Raw genomic sequence first — 21,934 nt, 5'->3', positions numbered from 1 at the left:
CTATGCTACAGCAACAAAGTTGAAAAAGTTGCTTTGTGTATCACCAGCTTTACACAAATATGCTAGTTGTGATAGTACAATATCCAGCAGCACCATTGGCAGTATAGGAATTTACAGTCAACTCAAATTAACAGTTTTGGATGTTACCTGACAAGCTATCATGTAATTATAAAGATAAGGTAATTGCTGTTGTTCTTCTGGACATAGGCCTGAGATTGCAAAGATAAGGTATTTGCTGTTGTTTTTCTGAATATAAGCCTATGAGATTATAAAGATAAGGTATTTGCTGTTCTTCTAAAGCTATCATGAGATTATAAAGATGAGGTAATTGCTGTTGTTTTTCTGAACATAAGCCTATGAGATTATAAAGATGAGGTAATTGCTGTTGTTTTTCTGGCCTATGTTGAAGATTGTGGTCCAGGACATACACCTATTGTTCTTAGTAACTTACATTCCTATATAAACAACACATGAAATGCTATACTGTTGCTACGTTTTTCACTAGCTGTACGATTTTGGCATCAAGGACTAATACAGTATCTAAATGATCTAGGAAATGTTTCTGTTAATGCTGAACATACATAGTCAGTGGATCTGTCTGAGTATGTTGCTTTACAGCACCACCATGAGGGAGACAGGTGAATTGCAGCCATTTGAAAGGCAGAATTTCTTTTTTAATATGAGCACAATAAGCACCTCAGTAGCTATAAACAGACGCCATGCATTTATGTTCAATTCAGCTGAATGGATGTCCACACACCCAATATACATCACAGATACAATACAGTACAAACAGACAACAATAATACCTCCTATAAAAGCCTTGGATAAAAAAGCAAAACCGTATGTGTTTATAAAATAAAACCAATGTAGTTGTGTGTAATATTTTAGTGTTATGCCCATTATGCAAAAGTTCTTGACTTTATATTTCATTCATTGTTCAAATATTTTCCAAATCATTACACTCTTCCTGTGTTTAAACTGAAATTGTACATGGCTGGACACAATTTTCCAAAAGGTAATGTAGACATTTCATGAACGTTAACATGAAAAAAAAAAACAAAGTTCTCATGAGAAAAGACAGGTGATAAAAATCAACTTAATCAGTCAAGTGAGTTAAGTCCATTTAAGATCCTGTTAAGAAAATGAGAAGAGGCACACAATTAGGAGTTGAACTTGTTGAACAGTGTATCAGCTCAATCAGACATTTTTTTGCCTTCAACTCACATTCCGATAGTCCGATAGTCTCATTGGTCTCATCATTACAGTTTTTCTCAGTCGCTTTGGTGCTTTTCTCAGATCAGAATGAAAATTCTCATAACTATTAGTTCAACCTCCACAACATTTAGTTATTTGTGCACATTATAGTAGCAATTTCTCCTTCCTCTGAACAAATTGCAAATGCTTTTGGACATGTTTCAGTTGCTTTGTCATGTCAGTCAAAATGAACTATACTTATGGATGCTGAATAGTCATTCCCAATAAAACTGATAGTCTTCATTTCATTGCTTGAGTCATTACATACAAAATTGGTGAACTAGTTATCAAATTCTGTCACAATGCTGTAGAATTGCAAAGAACACAGTAAAAATGTGAAACAGTGTCTTGTACTCACTCTCCTAACTACAGCAATGTGTAACTTTACTGTAGTTTTCAAATGGCTGTACAAGTAGTGTATAGTGCTGTCTTGAGCATGTTCAGGTAGTGTCACCGAGTTCTGACCTTTTTTCGATGGGAAAACACTGAGAGCATAAACTGCCATAATGAAAACATGACAAAGCCATTTGACTATCTTGTTCATAAACGATGGTGTCAAGACTTTTCATTTTGATGACACTGGCAGTTTCATTGACATAAATACTTGCTTTTGAGGAATGGACTATCCATTTTGAGCAAGTGATGTGCTTTTGCAGGTTATCCACTAGGTTTTGCAGTTTGCACTAATTGTTTTGAGAAATGCACTAACTGCTGTGCAAATGTTAATAGTGATGTGAGAAAAGCACCAAAGCGACTGAGAAAAACTGTAACTTATCCATCAACTGATTGTTTGATTGATTGATTAATTTTTACTTGAAGTATATGTGGCATTATCTCTACGTGACATTACCTGCTACTGTCCACCAGCGTCGAACAGCTTCTTCCTGCCCTCCATGCCAGACATGGCCTCCACATTCTTACGCCAGTCAGTCACCTCCTCTTTCTGTAAGGAGGAAAAGTAGCTCATGTAAAAACCTGATGTTTGTGAGGACTGTTTGTGCTGGTTCAAGAAAATGTTCAAACATGCTAAAAGAGGCACAGACAAAAATTATTAAAGAACAAAAAACAAATAATAATGTTGATAAATATAATCTGGACTGGACACAGTTCCTTTGCCCCAGGCAACCTCCGCTACAGCTACACACTGCTCTGCATACGAAGCCATTAGCAGATAGAGAGAGATAGATAGATAGATAGATAGATAGATAGATAGATAGATAGATAGATAGATAGATAGATAGATAGATAGATAGATAGATAGATAGATAGATAGATAGATAGATAGATAGATAGATGGATAGATAGATAGATAGATAGATAGATAGATACTTTATTGATCCCCAGGAGAAATTCATTAGTGTTACCTTCTCATCCTCCTTCTTGACTGTTTTGAGGTTGGCCTTGAAGTCAATGGTCTGTGTGTGCTTGCCACCCAGGAGGACAGAGAGCAATTGTTCTGCAGATATTTTCACTCTCTTCAGAGTAGGCTTCTTCCTCGTCAATTCTTGCACCTTCAGCTTCATCTCATGAATCTGAATTAATAGCAACAACAAAAAAAACATCATACTTTGCGGCACAACAAACCCCATTTGGGTTCACGCTCAAGTTTCACTCTCAAGTCCTTGTGCTTGTCCACGTTAACATCACTGACTATGTTTGCTTTGTGACAAATGTTAGTCCCAATTGCCTTGCGTACATGTTAGAGAATGACCACTGCCTACTCCATGCATAAGGAGCCCCAGGAATAAGCTGCGTAGTACCTCCTTATCATTTTTGGCCACTTTCACTTCAACATCATAGCGTTCCTCATCAACTACATCAATTTTGTGATGCAGATCTCTGCAAAGATCCTGTTGAGTAAAAGATAAAAAAGTGACTTTAGTCTGCAGCGTTGGGTAGAGTAAGTTGTGCAACAAACAAAAGATGAATGAATAAATCAGTGTAGTTGTGCTGGAATGAGTGGGGGCAGGTAAGGGTGGGGGCAGGTAAGGACAGGTGAGGGTGGGGGCAGGTAAGGGCAGGTAAGGGTGGGGGCAGGTAAGGGCGGGTAAGGGTGGGGGCAGGTAAGGGTGGGGGCAGGTAAGAGTGGGGGCAGGTAAGGGTGGGTAAGGGGGGGGCAGGTAAGGGTGGGGGCAGGTAAGGGTGGGTAAGGGTGGGGGCAGGTAAGGGTGGGGGCAGGTAAGAGTGGGGGCAGGTAAGGGTGGGTAAGGGGGGGGCAGGTAAGGGTGGGGGCAGGTAAGAGTGGGGGTAGGTAAGGGTGGGTAAGGGGGGGGCAGGTAAGGGTGGGGGGGCAGGTAAGGGTGGGTAAGGGGGGGGCAGGTAAGGGTGGGGGCAGGTAAGGGTGGGGGGGCAGGTAAGGGTGGGTAAGGGTGGGGGCAGGTAAGGGTGGGGGCAGGTAAGGGTGGGTAAGGGTGGGGGCAGGTAAGGGTGGGGGCAGGTAAGAGTGGGGGCAGGTAAGGGTGGGTAAGGGGGGGGCAGGTGAGGGTGGGGGCAGGTAAGGGTGGGGGGGCAGGTAAGGGTGGGGGGGGGCAGTAAGGGTGGGGGGCAGTAAGGGTGGGGGGGCAGGTAAGTGTGGGTAAGGGTGGGGGCAGGTAAGGGTGGGGGGGGGCAGGTGAGGGCAGGTGAGGGTGGGGTGGGGGCAGGTGAGGGTGGGTAAGGGGGGGGGCAGGTGAGGGTGGGGGCAGGTAAGGGTGGGGGGGCAGGTAAGGGTGGGTAAGGGTGGGGGCAGGTAAGGGTGGGGGCAGGTAAGAGTGGGGGCAGGTAAGGGTGGGTAAGGGGGGGGCAGGTGAGGGACTCACCTGGAGCTCCTGCACAGACAGGCCAGACAGCTTGAGTGGCGGGACGCGTTCAGCAAGGGTGTCCGCTCTGTCTTTCACCCTGTCCTCATTCTCCACAGCCAGCATGTCGAACGCTGTGTACAGCATCTTCATCTTGTGTCAAAGTTTACAAGTCAGTGATTTTGTATGCAGCATCCTTATCTGGTGTTAAAGGAGAATTCTGGCAATTTTCATATAGATCTCTGTTTCTCAAGGTCACCGAGTACTGTTGGTGTGGAAAAAACGGGCATTTTTAAAATCATGCGCCCAGAGTGTAGCACTGTAGCTGCCCCATGTTCATGCCCCCAGAGTGTAGCACTGCAGCTGCCTGGCTTCTCTAGCTGTTGCCCCCAGAGTGTAGCATTGCAGCTGCCTGGCTTCTCTAGCTGTTGGCTGCAACAACTCGGGCTAGGTAGCACTGTTTTTTGTGTTTTTCTTTTTAAGATTGAAGTTAGTGATTTTGATGAAAGGTTGTTGATTTTTTAACTCAAAAGCCAATCAAATTAGACCCCTCCTTCATTCTGTCATTTTGAAGTAATGTATTTTATGGCTGGAATTGTTCATGGTTTTTCTCTTAACTGCTATAGGACCGTGAATTAGAGCTTGCTGAATTTGACAAAAAGTGCATTGGATAAGAATTGCACCTATACATTTGAATTGCACCTATACACTTACCTTCAGCCCCAGCCTGCGACCTGAGCTGATCTTCTTTTTCTGCAGTAGAAAATATAGTGTTTATATCATTAATCAACTTTCTAAATGCCATGGAGCAGAAATCATAGGACAGTATTCAGCAGCTATTTTCACATGCCACATGGCTTACTTTGAAGCCAAGACATTTGTTGCAGAGTTTTGTTTTTCAAAATCAGCTACATTTACTAAAAAGTTAATAATTCTTCAGAGTATGAAAAATAATCTCTCTGAGGAACCATTACCAATGTTTTAGAGTGTAAAAATGTTGTGTTTTCTTTAACATTTTAGCATAACAAAAATGTCAGTTATCATTGAGATGACTGGAGTGATACTCACCGGTCTATTCAAGCAACAGAACCCCCCACAGAGATGGAAAACAAAAACAGACGTGTAAACAAACATCAACAAACAAACAAACAGTCTTTTTTATCATTTTAGTGTTTGTGATTTTACAAAGCATACTTACGCATCCGACATCTTTGGTCATATACTGCACACCAGATCTGAAATAGGAATGAGCATATGCATAGGTTTTGGCGACACTTTAGTCAACAGTCTTCTTCCAGAGATGAGGTAGCTCTGGCCTGATAACAGAGGGGCAACTGGGACATGATGTTATTGTGCTGGACTTATTAAGGTGTGCTGGTTGCTCTCCTCGTTAGCTCATTATAGCTCAACAATGTGATTTAATGGCCCCGGCTGAAAAAGTCACACGGTCACAGGCATATGCCATCTTTTCCTGCATGTCCCATCCAAATGGAAAGGCCAGGTCCCACTTCACCTCTGGCTTCCCTTCAACCTTCCTACGTGCCATCATGAAGCCCTCATTTTGATATATGAAAGGCTGGCATGCCAGGAGGCTAAGGATTGCCAACACCTAGCCACCCTCAATCACAAGTGGCATCTCACTCCAAAAAGAACGAAAAAGTACCAATTATGTTTACGAATTTTACAAAATGGGAAAACAGCAATAATGTTGCTATATGTAAATGTACTAAGTCAAATTAAATAGCATTGTATGGCAAAGTATCTTTATGGGTTGTCATTGTGCAACAATTCCAATAACGTATCATATGACTTGGACTAGCCTACGCTTGGTTTATGAAATCTCATGTCTCCCGCAATTGAATGGAAGTCAAATGCAAAGCTGACAAGAGTTTTGTCATTCATCAAACACACATAGGCTACTGTTTTTCTATCTGTAATCTAAAGTATCAGTAGAAACCAAATTAGCCTACATTGTGTCCAGCAAAATTCAGCGTCAGTACCTTATCATTCACCCACATATACCTTTCGCATAGCAATGTATTAAGTGATGCTCACATATCATTCCTCGATACCATTTGATCTGTTTCGTCTCAGTGCACCTCAACTTGTCATCGGCGCTGCCCAGGGGATTAACCCCGTTTCCCTCCCGCCCCCCTTCACCTCCTCACATCTAGCAAGTAAGTTGGTCAAAACGTACCTTTGGGAGAGAAAAGCTGACAGTGTTGGATGCACACGCCAACTGAGGTTTGGGGAATACAGATTCAGATTTATAGTTTCTAACGCTTAGGGGAACGGCCCACGAAAATAACCCGATGTCTTCGTCCTCTCTGCAGCTGACGTTTACTGTGGCACATACATAGCGCGCAAACAGTATTCAGTCTACAAAGCGTGGCAATAAAACAACTTTATTGGTGTTGGACATGGAGTTATGTGGTGCGGTGATGCCTGGCGGTGGTGGAGGCTAGTTGGCAGGTCCTCTCTCAGCTGTTGCTGTTGCCCAGAGCAGACAGACGGGTTCGAATGGCAGAGCATAAAATGCTTCTTTGTCAGGTCAGAAGAAAAGCCTCTATCATCCTCATGGGTCACTCTCCCACTGGGGAAAAACATAGTTTTTCATGCAAAGTTTAGTTTGAACAGAGGTGAATGTGAATAAGCTCTTCTAAATGAGATTCTTTGGAAACATTTCATGTGTGTTCAGTGTCTTTTGACACTTCAACAAGGAATGAGTTACCATTTGAGTAATGTTTCTTAATAAACTTCTTCAACATGCTGTTTTATTTTTGTCTAAGTATGACCACACTATTTTATTTTGTAATCTTAAAAAAAAATCCCAACAAGTTTTCTGCCAATTACACAGATAATCCATTTTTTCATCCATTCTGGTGATATACAGTAGTGACAGAATTCAAATTATTCATAAAACTCACCTTTAAGTTATGAAGGCCATCTGTCAGATCGAACAGTAATCAATCACTGCAGTGTTATGCTGTGTCCATTAAGGGCAATTACCAGACATGACATGAATGTGTTTATACCCAGTCACATTAGGCTTCAGCCCCTGGCCACAAAGAGGACCAGGCGTAAATCACTGCAGTGTCTTGGTAAGAATAGCAGAAGCAGGTGGATGGTATCTTGATGTAACATGAGCTCGCCCACCTACAGCTCATTCTTCTTTACGTGCGTAGGCAACATGGCAGTGTGTGAGAGGCGCCGAGAATGACAACGCCACCTTGACCACAGTTTAATTTTAGACACAGTGACCTGGTAACAAGAGGCTTAGTGTGTTAACTTAACGCCTTTGTTTTGGGTCTCTGAGTTAACTTAACGCCTTTGTTTTGGGACTCTGAGTTAACAGTGGCATGCCTGCCTACTCCTCTCTTAGTCTGCTAATTCCTTTAGCATTTAATTCTGGCCATAGTCCAAAGATACTTCAGATTGTTGATGAAGAAATCGTGCACCAGGGACAAGTGGTTGTAACTCATTTGAACGGAGTGCTATCTTGTTGGGGTCAAACAGCCTCAGTGCACTTGAGATATCTGGTCTGGCCATGACTCTTCCCCTTAGAGTCTGAAGAGGCCGAATATCTGAGGCCATGTTTACCCTGGCCTGATTTACAAACGTTGTTTTAATGTTATGGCAGCTATGGCAGCTCAGCTGTGAATACGGGCAGCCTTTAAAGGAGCTTGGCCAAAGAGACAGACATGCAGTGAAGAGAGATCAGCACAAGTGGAGTGTGTAGAGACCTGCCTGGCCCAGCAAGAAGGCACAATAGCAAAGGATTTGAATGGTCATCCAGTTTATTCCAGTGCAAAACTCATTTACATGAATGAGGAACATCATACGTATGACAACATATATGACAACAACATACTGATAAGATTGCTCTAAAGGGATATTTGTACTGCACATTTTGTGATGACATGACACCCACAGTTGCTAAGCTAGCTGGATCCACAGGCACACACTCTACAGGCACACACTCACATTCCTCAGTCTATGAATCTTTCATAGACAATTTTCTTCCAATATGTAATGTTTAGTAGTCTTGCAATCAAATCAGCAATGTCATGCAATATACTGTATGCTAACATGACAGAAATTAAAACTCCAATCCACATAAAACATACAAAAGATGTTAAGTAAGAAACTATTATCAGACAATCAGACTGTAATAATTTCAGCTCGTTGTGCATTAAGTCCTTCTACGGTTGTACAGTGACATTTGTACAAATGTTTGCTCAATGTTTGCTTAATGTTTGCTCAATGCTTTTGGAGACACTGGTTTTGTCCGACCTGCTACTGCCCACCTGCGTCGAACAGCTTCTTCCTGCCCTCCATGCCAGACATGGCCTCCACGTTCTTACGCCAGTCAGTCACCTCCTCTTTCTGTGGAAGGAAAGCTCAAGTAAAACAAGGTCACTCCGTAGTGACATGCTCAGATCAAATTCTTTGGGTCACTATTGCAGTCAAAATACACATTTTTTCATAACGTTTTTATTCCTTTTTCACATGAGTAGACAATAGGACAGTAATGGCAGCAAATGGCATCTAGCCAAAGCCTCGCCTTCTCCTCCTCTTTCTTCACGGTCTTGAGATTGGCCTTAAAGTCCACCGACTCCTTGACCTTGGCTCCAAACAGAGCCCCCAGCATGGCGTCGGCTGAGATCTTCACTCTCTTCAGCGCCGGCCTCTTCATTTTACCCTTCAGCTCAAAGATCTTATGGGCCAGGTTCTCAATCTGTGGTCAGCACAGGTCAGTGTTACTCTATATTTGACCACTAAGCAAAATACAACAGAATATCATTTGAATTTTCAAATCCAAACCTTGCTACTTATGTTGCTAATTTAAAAAGTAATGACATGACTTGTTCATCAGGCACCTCTTTTTCATTTTTGGAAACTTTGAGGTTAAGGTCGTATCGTTCTTCATCGACCACGTCAGTCTTCTGGTGCATCTCTTTACACAGGTTCTGGAGGATGCAAATTCAGGAAGTAAGTGCACTTTGCACCGCACATGTTGACAGACTTGTCAGTACAAACCTCCACACCAACAGACTGGACACACAGACAGACAGAGAGAGAGATGGATACGGTTGGCACGTGGGCGGCCATGTTGATTAATGTCGTGGTGTGTTCTATATTCCGCTGGCCGTGCATGCCGTGCCTTGTGGGAGTGGTCATAGCTGACATGGTCAGAACATACCTGCAGGTCCTGCACAGACAGACCTGACAGCTTGAGTGGCGGGAGTCTCTCATTCAGCGTGTTCTCTCGCTCTCGTTTCTTCTCCTCTTTCTCAGCAGCCAGCATAGAAGTACCTTTCTTCAGAATTTGGATCTGGCACAGAATGACACGACTGAAGCAACTCAGTAGCCTTCACATGAACAGGGCTACAGTAAAATCTCATTTGTGGCCAGACAGATTTAATTAGCATATGCAGTTAGCATACACTTTTTTATTAACAAACCAAAACCAATCAGAAGCCTCTATGTGACAACAAGATATAGGCACTGGTCTGATTAACTTTTGACATTTAGTTAGCTTATTGTACTCATTCAGACAACACATGTTGTGTGTAAAGGCTAGGTGGTCAACCCACACACACAGTGGTCAACCTACACACACACTACCTTTAGAAACAGCCTGCGCGAGGCTGAAATCTTGGACTTGGGTTTCGGCTGACAAATAAAGCAGGGATATGAATTAATATTACATAGATCAAACATGATGCTACATATTTATCTGTTTATTTATGACTTACCATTCTGAAGGCATGTGAAAAAAGGAAGTACAAATAAATTAAATAAATGAAGTGCATTAGTGCGACAGGAAATGCAATAGGAATGTATGATTAATATTTGCTATTGACAAGAAGCATCAATCACACTAAAAATACTCACGCCTCAGACATGTTGGCTTATTGTGAATGGTCTAAAAACATCAAGAGAACACATCAGTTGAATATGCCCAGCAACACCAATAAAGTTGTCCCCAAAGGTTCTCAAATAAATGACCATCATAAATACTATGGCCACAAACTGATCATAAATACTATGGCCACAAACTGATCAACCAAGTTATGTGTTTCATGTGTTTCATGTAGCCGCTGACCTGGCTGTATCTAACTGGCAAATCATCTAATTGCCATTGCCAAGCAGCAATGATTTATTTACTTGTTTTGAAAAGGTTATTATCATCCAAATACCTGCTGTCTACGTTATGTACGCGCACAGACTCGGTGCCAGTTCAATAAAACTTACCTGTTTCTCCTGCAGATGAATCACGAAGTGCAGAGGGTCTGACAGTGACAGTAGGCAGGAAACCCCCGGTGAAATGTTATTGCCCCTGGCCCTGAGATCGTTATTGCCCCTGGCCCTGAGATCGCATCTGAGTGGTTAACTAAAATAGATCCCTGGATTCTGACGTTTGATATGACCCAGAGCAGCGCAACACAGGTGCACGCAACCTTCATGGCCGGCTGCCCAGCCCACCGGCCCATTGTCTCCACCCTTATATGGGAGGAGGGAGCAGGGGGAAGGCACCTTGAGTCTGTATTTTAAGGCAGGGTGGACTCTGTGCCTCCCTGTCACTCATGGAAGATGGTGTCATGGTGTCCTCTGAGTGTGCTTGTCATGCCAAATGAACATGTGACAACTGGTATTATTAACCTGAAATTAAGCTGAAAACTGCCATAAGAGACGGACTGGGGAATGGGTATGCATTGAATGCTCTAACTGACTGAAGGGTCATTTAATGAAGGAATGAATGAGGGTTTTGAGGTTTTTCAATTTGGGCGATCATTCATATTTACCACTACAGTGAAACTTGAAAATATTTAGCTGAAAACATGCTTTAGACTATGTCTCGGTTTGTATAGCATGCAACTATTAAACAAAATCCTCACTCGTTAACCTAACAACATAGTGTGGCTTTAATGACGACCCCCTGGGTGGCACCAGCATATTGAGAGACACACACAGTTCAGAAGAGTGAAGTGCAAATGTTCAAATAAACAATAAAGCAGTTTGATGATTAATGCAGCACGTTTAATTGTGGAATGCCATTAACAGAGTAATTTCTCATTTGGTGACATTAACAATTTAGTGACACATCTCTGTCAGCAGCAAATCAATGAAGTCCTCTCACAGAGTTCTGCTCGCTAAGAGCTTCTCTCAGATGTTAGCAGTTACAACCTACAGGTTTCCATAAAATGTAATCGTCTTGTTAAACATGTTTCAGTCTGACAAAGTGAACAATCTCCTCTGCACACTGCAGGCTTACAAAATATTGAAAGTACAGTATCTACAATCAAACTTCTCATAGTGTCATATATAGTGTCATATTTGCTTCACTATGCTGTCTTAGAATACCAGCAAATTTGTACAAAAAAAGAATGGGAAACATCAGAACAGGGCAGACATTTCCCATGACGTTATCAGGTTGTGCATTTCTTCTGTTGTGTCTTTTGGCGTTTTTGGCATACCTCATTATTACTGGTTCCAAAATGGGTTTGTACTTGTACGAGACGGGATGAGTGCTGTTTGCTTATTCCTGATGCTTTAGAAGAATACTGTAGGTGTCTCTCTCTTCCAAACAGCCAACCTTGTTACTGTCCAGCGTCGAACAGCTTCTTCCTGCCCTCCATGCCAGACATGGCCTCCACATTCTTACGCCAGTCAGTCACTTCCTCTTTCTGTGAAAAGGGAATCAGATTCAATTAGAGCTTTTCAGTGTATAAAACAATATATTAATTCCATGTTTCTTTATGGTATTTAATGATTGCTTTAGACCAGCCTTTAAAGTAACATGATGTAGGAATTCCTTACAGGGTTCTGCCACTACACACAACTACATGCTGCTACCCGCAGCCATGTCAGAGTCTACAGTACATTTTCCTTTTTCTCCAAAATGAGTTTGCAGCCGTTATTTTAAGCCAAAATAACTAGTTGCTTTATAGGGATGGGGCTCTCAGTGGGGTCAAAAACAATGCTAATTGGTGCAGTATTGAGCTAGCAAGTTTACAGTACATCAGCATTGGCTAAGCGGCTATACTCCACAGTGGTGTGTGATGCATGTTGTCAAACATCAAAGTAGACCACTCTTTTGACTAGGCTCAAAGTCTCACAGAGTAGTTCCTCCGTCATTGCTGGCGTTAGCTCAATGCTAACGTGTTCTAACTCAATGCTGCACCAATGCTAATGCTAACATGTTCTAGCTCAATGCTGCACCAATGCTAACGTGTTCAAGCTCAATGCTGCACCTATTGTGTTCTAGCTCAATGCTTTTGCCCCTAAAAATAGGGCCAAGGTTAAAAAAAAATGCTAGACTTTTCACATGATCACATGACCATTGCTGTATGTTGTGTCTCCACTCATACCATCCATAGGCTACTGTGCCTATACATGCACGCATATCTGCAAATACATACCATATAAATGCTTATGCATACACATGTATAGATGTAATGACACATCTGTATCTATTCTATAGGATCTATTTCAGTGACTCCCTTGCCTTCTCCTCCTCCTTCTTGACTGTCTTCAGGTTGGCCTTGAAGTCAGACTTGGCGGTGAGTTTGGACTCAGTCAAGGCCCCCAGCATGGCATCTGTGGATTTCTTCACCCTCTTGAGTTTGGTTCGGTTCATGCTGGTACCCTTCAACTCCTCAATCTTCTTCACCAGGTTCTCGATCTGTCCAAGACATCATTCATCAGGCACTTCTCCTTTGGAAGTGAATATGTGAGCCTATATGTAGCCTGTTGCACAAAAGAAATTAAGGATGCAAAACTGGCATTTGTTGTTGTACATTCATTGTCTTGTAGGGTGTCCAATGAATGATTCAAAGCCATCAGAGCCTTGATATATTGTGGAATTCAATCCAAAGAGGATCTAGTTATTATAATTCAAGCCTGTGGGTAAAGTTACAGAGCATGTTGGCACAGTATCTAGTTTATGGATGGCAGGTACATGACCTTCTGTGACGGCTTCTAAATCATTCAAAATTCTAAACATTCACACAGTGAAATAAGCATTTGTCATCCCACTTACCAAATAACTGCACTGTGATTGGGTAAGAATGTTCTTGTAATAGTAATTATATTTGCAAATATTACTAAATGCTGAGTACAGTAGAGAGGAAGCTGCAATGTGAATACCTCCTTTTCATTTTTCACCACCTTCACCTCTATGTCATACCGTGCTTCATCTACGGTATCGCACTTGCGATGGAGATCTTTACAAAGGTCCTGCAAAGAGCAAATGCACAGTCCAGTCTTTAACAGATTACATGTGAATATGCCGTGTCGTGTACACATGTACAGTGAAAAGGCCAGAGGCCGTTGTGTTGACCATTGGGGACACAGCAGGTCATGCGTAGTGTTTGCATTGGGGACACAGTGCTTACAGCAGTGGGGTATACTACGAAGCACGTTCGACATATCTAGGCTATGTAGACATATCGAGGCTTCACAAAGCCTTGACTCAGGGGTATACGTTAAGTGATACTACGACAGCAGTTATGAAATATATTTGTCAAACTAGGCTTTCAGTTCAGATCTGTGCGTGTTCTCGGTGTTGGGATGACGTTGGCCAATCGTGAAACGTGGAGACGCACAAGACCGCCTCTATTTAAAAACAATTACTTCCGCATTCATGAGCGATAGCTTAATCTACACTGCGGTCATTTTTTGTGTCTAACCTATAACATCAAATAAATCAATCAGTTGTTGTATGGTATGCACGTCCATAGTGGGATATTTGCACGCACAGCACTATTAAAGCGCATTCGAGATCCAAAATGTTAGTAGAGGCGGAGCTCCACCTGGCTTTGAACGCAACATACCTCGCTAACCCACTAATCGAGATTCGTAGTATACCCCACAGGTCATGCGTAGTGTTTACATTGCGTAGTGTTTGCATTACCTGCAGCTCCTGCACAGACATCCCCGAGAGTTTGAGTGGCGGCACTCTCTCGTCCAGAGCACTCTCCCTCTCTCGGACCTTCTCATCCCTCTCAGTCAAAAGCATGGACCCAGCCTTTTTCAGCAGCTTGGTCTGGCATGAAGAAAATATGTATATAAGTGTATACAGTATATATAAGTGTATATATATATATATATTAGGGCTGTCAATCGATTAAAAAAAATAATGTAATTAATTACATACTCTGTGATTAATTAATCGAATATATATAATTTTTGCGGTGAATGTATTTTAAATATTTAAATTCAAATGAATCATTGAATAATCAGCATTAGTGACATTAAAGTTCAAAAACTCTTTTATTATTATTTTCACTGTTCAAATAATGGCCATAAAAATCTATGCTTTGACCTAATATGCTGAGGAAATAAATTCAAAAGTGCTTCGGGAAGAAGTTTTTTTTTCACATACAAGGCATTTCAGGCCACAAATATAACCTAGGGGACACAATGAAAATAAATTAACACTCCCCTCAATGTCAACACTTGCAGACATTGCAAAGGACTTTATTTTCAACATTTTATTTTTATCAACACCATCAGGCCGTTTTTTTAAAAGTAAATGTTCCAAGCAATGATCCAGGAAGCACGTTTTCTTCTCTCTCCTTCATTTTACAGTCTAATTTTTACTGACTAGAACGGCTCGGGGTCAAAGGTCATACGGAATCGATTAATCTGCACAAATTTTTCAGTTCAGTTCAATCAGTTATTTTTTCTCAAATTAATTAATCGAAATGAATCAGTTATTTTGACAGCCCTAATATACAGTATATATATATATATATATATATATATATACACAAGCATGGACCCATGCTTGTATATATATATATACACAAGCATGGACCCAGCCTTTTTCAGCAGCTTGGTCTGGCATGAAGAAAAGATGTGGCAGTGGCTTTACTTCACGATAGTTCATAGTGTGGGGCTATTCATTTCTGCTTGTTACTAACCTTCCCTTATGATTTCAGGTGTGAACAGGTGTGTGTGTGTGTGCATGGAAAACATTGACAAAAACGTACCTTCAGCATCAACCGGCGAGTTGCAGAATATTTTGATTTTTTCTAACAGGCACAGAGAAGCTAGAATTAGCTTCATACATCATGTATGCATACATTATGTAAATTATTTTTTAGATAAAGAAAGCTATTATGTAATAAATATTTAACCATTTATTTCATGCAAATGAAATTTGCACTACAGTGTCAACCATACAAAACTGTATAAAAACAATATCGCATTGAATTGGGCAGGTCACTCACCGGCCTGTTGGTGTAAACATAAACAATCAAACAAAACAAATGGAATGTCAATACAACAATAAACAATTAGGCCTACATTTTCCACATTCCAAAAATATAATACATTTTTAACATTCCAAAAATACATAAAAATGGATATTTCTCTTGAAATATTTAAATTATATTTGTACAGTCCCTTACCCTTCAGACATGTTTCCTCTTTTTTATGTTTCCTGAGAAAAGGAAGAGAAAAGGAGGAATACGAGACAACCCATTAACGACATGATATCCATTTGAGACAACCCATTAACGACATGATATCCATTTGAGACAACCCATTAACGACATGATATCCATTTGAGACAACCCATAAGGAAGAAGACGCTTGATTCTTTTTGAAAATATTGCACACAAATCATTTAAGACCCTAGGATATAAAAGGTAGTATATGATGCCATGTCTTTTAAAAGAATAAGTTCGGAATGTGCTTATGTGTTACTGGTCTTCTTCTGCAAATAAACATATGACCTATCAACTGCCTTGTACATGCTAAATTAGATAATGGTACGTCTTGTGTGTTCTTACCCAGTTCTATTAAAACAAATTGCTGTGATGCTTTCCTTACCCAGTTCTATTAGAACACATTGCTGTGATGCTTTCCTATGGCCTAAAGACAGCAGCAGGTGCTGCCTTGACAGGGCATGAATGTTACAAGACCCTGTTCAACAATGCAGGATGTTAAGTGGCTGAGACAAGTAGGCATTGTCCCTTTCTTTCCACATGTCAATGACAAAAGATCTAAATGTAGAACAGCAACTGAAGATAGGCTGTCCTTTAGTGTTTATTACTAGATCTGAGAGTTGAATTTGTAGTTAATGTATATAAAATGCCTGAAGAAACAGTTGTCAAACAACACCATGGATTATTTGATGGAACAGAGCAATACATCCTAGTATCTGTGCACATTCATTCTCCTCTCATGTTAACAATTGTTCTACTATAGTTAATTTATCCTACACCAGTAATGTAACTCATTTACCCAGCCACTGAGGATCATGGCGCAGAAGGCATGCGCTTTCATGAAATACATTCTTCCAGGATGTAATTAAGTAAGAATTAAGAATAAGTGCTGAAAACATACTGGCGTGTTGCATACAACTGCCATTTTAAAAGCATGTAATAATATTGTCAAAATGATGCCATGTTATTTACATTTCACAAACGTTTGTTCCCTATGCAGTGAAGGCCCACTAGAGGTAAGTGTTGGCAGGAATCAAAATACTATGCAACCACACGCAGTCCTGTCTTTCATTACAAGAATTCTTTGACGTAAACAAAATTCAGGGATGAGTCACCCTTAGTGGCAGCACAAATGCAGGAGCCCTTTTTTGACAGGAGTACAGATGCACATAAACACCTAATCCCCTTCCATCTGTATAATCAACTTTGACTACCTCTACCTGTCAGCTCATAAAAGCCACGCACAGCAGACTGATGGCTTGAATGATTGATAGGCTGTAAATTCACAATTGACTGGAGTTTTGACATTTTTTGTGGTCTGACACTAAGCCTTTAATCCTATAGGAAATGAGAAGTGGCAGCACTATGCCTTTAATCCTATAGGAAATGAGAAGTGGCAGCACTATGCCTTTAATCCTATAGGAAATGAGAAGTGGCAGCGCTATGCCTTTAATCATGTAGGAAATGAGAAGTGGCAGCGCTATGCCTGGGACTTACCTTTAACTTGAAGACTTGGGCAGAGTGGAGAGAGGGATAGCGAGAGCTGTGGTGGCGCCGGAGCAGACAAAGTATTTTATGATTTTTGATGAAAGATTTATGATTTCAAACTAACATGTGAATGGCTCGCTAAAATAGAACCCCCGCTACGCCTCTTGCTCCCTCTCGCATGTTCTGCATAGCTTCACAACACCTTCCGACTTGTCCTCTACTTCTAACTCGGCCTGTTATCACAATGCGCATGCACGTACACAGACACACACACACTAACACGTTCATAGAAGTACCCTCACGTGTACTCTGTCTCTGAAAGATTGGCAACATTTGAATGCTTAAAGGCCGTTCATATCTTTGGCCTGCAACTCAGGGGCATATCTCCATTGGCAACCCTCAGCCAATCATCCGCAAGTGAACGAACTGTGGCATATTGGAACACAGCAGTGGTGAGTCAATGGACATGTGCTTATGACCTTAAATTAGCTGTGTGATAATAACCGCAGTCCCGTCCTTTAAAGGACATTAAAGTCAGGAGGGTGATAAGTTAATAATTCCATAGACTCATAGGTGTGTATGACATGTGGCATTACTGCCTTGTCACAGAGTGAAAATATCACTCTGTCAATCAACAGAAATGTCCTGACATCACAATGATCACAACAAGCTAAACTTAAATTGGTTAAAAAAAACTGAAATATTTCCATTTGAGAATCCAAAGAACTCAATGAGCAGTTGTCCTGGGTCAGTTGTCTTAGGGTCAATGGCTTGATGTCTTGATGTTAAACTGATGCTTTGATACATGGCCGAGTGATACCAGATGATTTGCTGATTGCTTGGAATTTCACCATTCTGGGGGCAAGGCCACTTGGCCTTCAGTTGGGCATATTTGGTGGGGGGCACAAAGGCCACATGTCAGGGCACCAAGGCCAAAGTTAACTATACAGTAGGCTATAAAAATGATCGAAGTTGTATTTAGCCCATTCACTGCAGTAGACCTGCATCACTGTAGCCTATGAAACATTACAAAAACATGAAACATGGCATATTACATAGAACTGTAAATCATCTGATCATCTAATAATTACAGATATCTAGGCTATATATAACATTTATTTTATATTTGGCTTGCTGTGAAATCATGTATTGAACAATTTAAACACACTCTGCTTTAAGAAACTCAAATAGCCTAGATCAGTGGTCCCCAAACTACGGCCCGCCACCTCATTTTGGGTGGCCCCCCAAAACATGTCCTCGGTATATACTGTAGCATCTGGCCCGCATGGGAGTACAACATCGTCAAACTATAACTTAACTTAATTAATTAACTGTAATTTCCCCCATGCATTCTCTATGGCAGGGGTCTCAAACACCCGGCCCGCGGGCCAAATCCGGCCCGCGTCCTGCCCAATTCCGGCCCGCGACGTATGACAAAATAATAATGTAATCCGGCCCTTGAGGCTATTAATTGCGACAAACAACGATACTGATTAAAATAGACGATAGATCCAGGTACGGTGACAAATCTCATTTGTAGGCCTATTCTGCTCCACTATGTGCAAAACATCCAGAGCTTGATTCAAACCCAAGAAACCCAAGAAACCCAGAATACTTTATTGTAGGCCTATATTGTAATACTCTATTACTAAACCACAACATCTTAGGTGTTGGTATACATCTTAGGTGTTTTCCTGTTAATTTGTTATGTGGGTAATATGAAAAAAGGAAAGTAAACCTGCTTAAATAAGTTCATCCAGTATTTACTGAAAGGTGCATAATTTGAGGTGCTTGCCATCCAGTGACAAATTAGATGGGTAAATTTACCCCCTTCATAAACTTTTGTTTTACTCAAAGATTTTTACATTTACAGTAGGATTTTTACATTTACAGTCTGACCACTTTCAGCCTTTTGAAATTTTGATATAAAAATCCAATGGTGTTGCTTTCTTAACCCTGATGCCTAGTTTGCCAGGTTTAAAAAAGTTATGAGAGGAAATATTTTTATTTGGTGTGAAACACACACACATACCTGTTTTTATGTTTTTCATTTATTTTATTATTTGTATTAATATTTATTTTATCATTATTTATTTATAAGCTAAGGTTGCTAGCACAGGTGTCTAAAACTAGATAAAAACACTTGCACTTTCTGTTTGCAGTTTTGTGTGGTATTTGAAAAAAGAACATTGCATTTTCAGAAATAGCCGGCCCTCCAATCAGATGACGTTGGCAGAATTGGCCCCCAGCTCATTTGAGTTTGAGACCCCTGGTTTAAAAGCTGAATGTAGATAGTTTAAAAGTTGTTGATAGACAGCTAGTTTAATAGATAGTTTAAAAGTAGACTGTTTAAAAGTTGTTGAAAAAGTTTTGATAAACATGCTAACTATGCTAGCAATGCTAACTATGCTAACCATGCTACTTAGCTAACTTAATTAACGTTTTCTAGCAGTTTTGCTAAACATGCTAACTATGCTAGCAATGCTAACATGCTAACTATGTTAACCATGTGACTTAGCTAACCTAGCTTATCATTTTTAGTAGTTATGCTAACTATGCTAACTAGCATGCTAACTATGCTAACCATGTGACTTATCTAACCTAGCAATTCATTTTTAGTAGTTATGCTAACTATGCTAACTAGCATGCTAACTATGCTAACTAGCTACAGTGGTTAGGAGTCATAGTTGATGACAAGTGTTGACATAGTTGATGACAAGTTAAAAGTTGTTGATAGACAGCTAGTTTAATAGATAGTTTAACCATAGTTTAAAAGTAGACTGTTTAAAAGTTGAATGTATATAGTTTAAAAGTTGTTGATAGACAGTTAGTTTAATAGATAGATAGTTTAATGATAGTTTAAAAGTAGACCGTTTAAAAGTTGAATGTAAAAAGTTCAGTAGTTTAATGGGTTACATTGTTTAACAGTGGATTATTGTAGTGAGGACTTTTATTTTGAAACAGTTTTGGGCAGAGGAAACAGTTGAATAGGATGTGTAGTCTTAATTGACCCAGATTGTATGCTTAAAGCCTGAGGCTGCAGGTGGCCTGAACACCTGCCATAGGATTCTAATTGCTTAACGGCCGTATTATGATGTCACAATCGGCAATGTTAAGTCTATGGGGATTTTTAAAAAGTTTTTCTTTAATAGTTTAAAAAGTATAAAAGTTTCAAAGTTGAAAATACATAGCAGCTTGGTCCGTTTGAATACCTACGTTACAAAGTTTGAATGAAGTTTCTAAGTTAAACTGTTCAAGAGAAATAGCGTACGGAAAAAGTGGTAAGCGGAATAATAATAACTAGAAAAGCATTTCCTGAAGGAAATACAGTGCATGAAAATGCAAAAAATATGATGTAAAATATCATACAGAGTAAAAACAAACTATATTGGTTGCTAGGTAGATGAGGTTTAATATAGTTGGAATGACTGAACAGCTAAATAGGTGGATAGTTTATATAGTTAAATGATTTACTTGGTAGATAAGGTTTAATATAGTTGGAATGATTGAACGGTTAAATAGGTGGATAATTTAAATGGTTAAATTATTTAGGTAGATAATTGACGATAACTGACAGTTGGAATGGCTCTAATGTTTGCTAGTAGTTATGCTAACTATGTTATCAAAGATAATAATGTTAACCAAGTTACTTAACTTCATTTTTAGTAGTTATGCTAACTATGCTAACTAGCATGCTAACATATTAAGTATGCTAACCATGTTACTTAGCTAACCTAGCTAATCATTTTTAGGAGTCATGCTAACTATGCTAGCATGCTAACTATGCTAACCATATTATTTAGCTAACTTAGCTAATCATTTTTAACAGTTTTGTTAAAAATGCTAATTAGCATGCTAACATGTTAACTATGTTAACCATGTTACTTAGCTAACTTAGCTAAACATTTTTAGCAGTTTTGTTAAAAATGTTAACTATGCTAACCATGTTACTTAGCTAATCATTTTTAACAGTTTTGCTAAAAATGCTAACTAGCATGCTAACTATGCTAACCATGTTACTTAGCTAACTTAGCTAATCATTTTTAGCAGTTTTGCTAAAATGCTAACAATGTTAGCAATGCTAACATGCTAACTATGCTAATCATGCTAACTAGCTACAGTGGGTAGGAGTCATAGTTGATGACAAGTAACAGTTACAATGGCTGAACAGTTAAAAAGTTCAGTAGTTTAAAGGGTTAAATTGTTTAACAGTGAAATATTGTAGTGAGGACTCTTATTTTGAAACAGTTTTTGGCAGAGGAAGCAGTTGAATAGGGTGTGCAGTCTTAATAGGGCCAGTTTGTATGCTTAAAGCCTGAGAATGGCAGTTGGGACAGGTGGCCTGAACACCTGCCATAGGATTCTAATTGCTTAACGGCTCTATTGTGATGTCATCAGCCCATGTTAAGTCTATGGGGAAATTTTGAGTAGTTTTAATTAATAGTTTAAAAAGTATAAAAGTTACAAAGATGAAAAATACATAGCCCACATGTCCTAAGTAAGACCTACGTAACATAGTTTGAATGAAGTTTCTACGTTAAACGGTTGAAGCTGCATTAACTGCGTTAGAAGAAGAAGAAGAAGAAGAAGAAGAAGAAGAAGAAAATGCCTAGGAAGAACAGTACAGTGCATTTTCATGCACTGTAATAAGAAGTTGTTGAAGTTGCCTAGGAAGAACAGTACAGTGCATTTTCATGCACTGTAACAAGCTTATTTTCCCCCATAGACTTTGTATGGGGACTATGACATCATAATGGGCTAATTAACTTGATTTGCACCTGTATCAACTTCCAGCTGCTCAACTAGGTCCCATCAAAAAGCTAGTTAAACTGATTGCAGCTGTATCAACTGCTTTCTGCTCAATTAGGCCAACTCTCTCTGTGTATCTCCATTCTACAAGGATATAAGGCACATTCCATCCAACTTTCTATCCATTCATCCTCTTCAAACCAT

General features: G+C 40.1%; 3 protein-coding genes across 4 annotated transcripts; all 3 read right to left on the bottom strand.

Moving 5' to 3' along the window:
* Positions 1-652: 652 nt before the first annotated feature.
* On the bottom strand, positions 653-6,396 carry LOC121724292 (troponin I, slow skeletal muscle-like). The gene is made up of 9 exons (XM_042110740.1): positions 6,232-6,396; positions 5,233-5,269; positions 5,103-5,106; positions 4,749-4,787; positions 4,056-4,187; positions 3,018-3,107; positions 2,622-2,789; positions 2,108-2,200; positions 653-1,134 (listed from the first exon to the last, which is right to left on the bottom strand). Exons 2-8 carry the CDS (start codon positions 5,241-5,243, stop codon positions 2,111-2,113), a joined length of 534 nt encoding a protein of 177 aa, XP_041966674.1. The 5' UTR covers positions 5,244-5,269; positions 6,232-6,396; the 3' UTR covers positions 653-1,134; positions 2,108-2,110.
* Positions 6,397-7,813: 1,417 nt separating this feature from the next.
* tnni4b.2 (troponin I4b, tandem duplicate 2) lies at positions 7,814-10,983 on the bottom strand. The gene is made up of 8 exons (XM_042110089.1): positions 10,293-10,983; positions 9,933-9,963; positions 9,794-9,797; positions 9,663-9,710; positions 9,238-9,369; positions 8,915-9,004; positions 8,599-8,772; positions 7,814-8,420 (listed from the first exon to the last, which is right to left on the bottom strand). Exons 2-8 carry the CDS (start codon positions 9,941-9,943, stop codon positions 8,331-8,333), a joined length of 549 nt encoding a protein of 182 aa, XP_041966023.1. The 5' UTR covers positions 9,944-9,963; positions 10,293-10,983; the 3' UTR covers positions 7,814-8,330.
* A 73-nt stretch (positions 10,984-11,056) lies between these two features.
* LOC121723891 (troponin I, slow skeletal muscle-like) lies at positions 11,057-17,301 on the bottom strand. Of its 2 annotated transcripts, none has more exons than XM_042110090.1 (8): positions 16,991-17,301; positions 15,455-15,486; positions 15,275-15,278; positions 15,035-15,076; positions 13,954-14,085; positions 13,188-13,277; positions 12,547-12,723; positions 11,057-11,725 (listed from the first exon to the last, which is right to left on the bottom strand). In XM_042110090.1, the coding sequence occupies exons 2-8, from the start codon at positions 15,463-15,465 to the stop codon at positions 11,639-11,641; spliced, it is 543 nt and encodes a 180-aa protein (XP_041966024.1). In that variant the 5' UTR covers positions 15,466-15,486; positions 16,991-17,301; the 3' UTR covers positions 11,057-11,638. The 2 variants fall into 2 exon arrangements, with proteins under 2 accessions (XP_041966024.1, XP_041966025.1); XM_042110091.1 differs by having other exon boundaries at positions 15,271-15,278; positions 16,991-17,300.
* Between the last annotated feature and the right edge of the window lie 4,633 nt (positions 17,302-21,934).

Source organism: Alosa sapidissima, chromosome 11 (assembly GCF_018492685.1).
Source record: "Alosa sapidissima isolate fAloSap1 chromosome 11, fAloSap1.pri, whole genome shotgun sequence".
NCBI classification, from domain to species: Eukaryota; Metazoa; Chordata; class Actinopteri; order Clupeiformes; family Clupeidae; genus Alosa; species Alosa sapidissima.
Note: the sequence above shows the minus strand (reverse complement) of the source record. Positions and strands in the feature narration are given on the sequence as shown.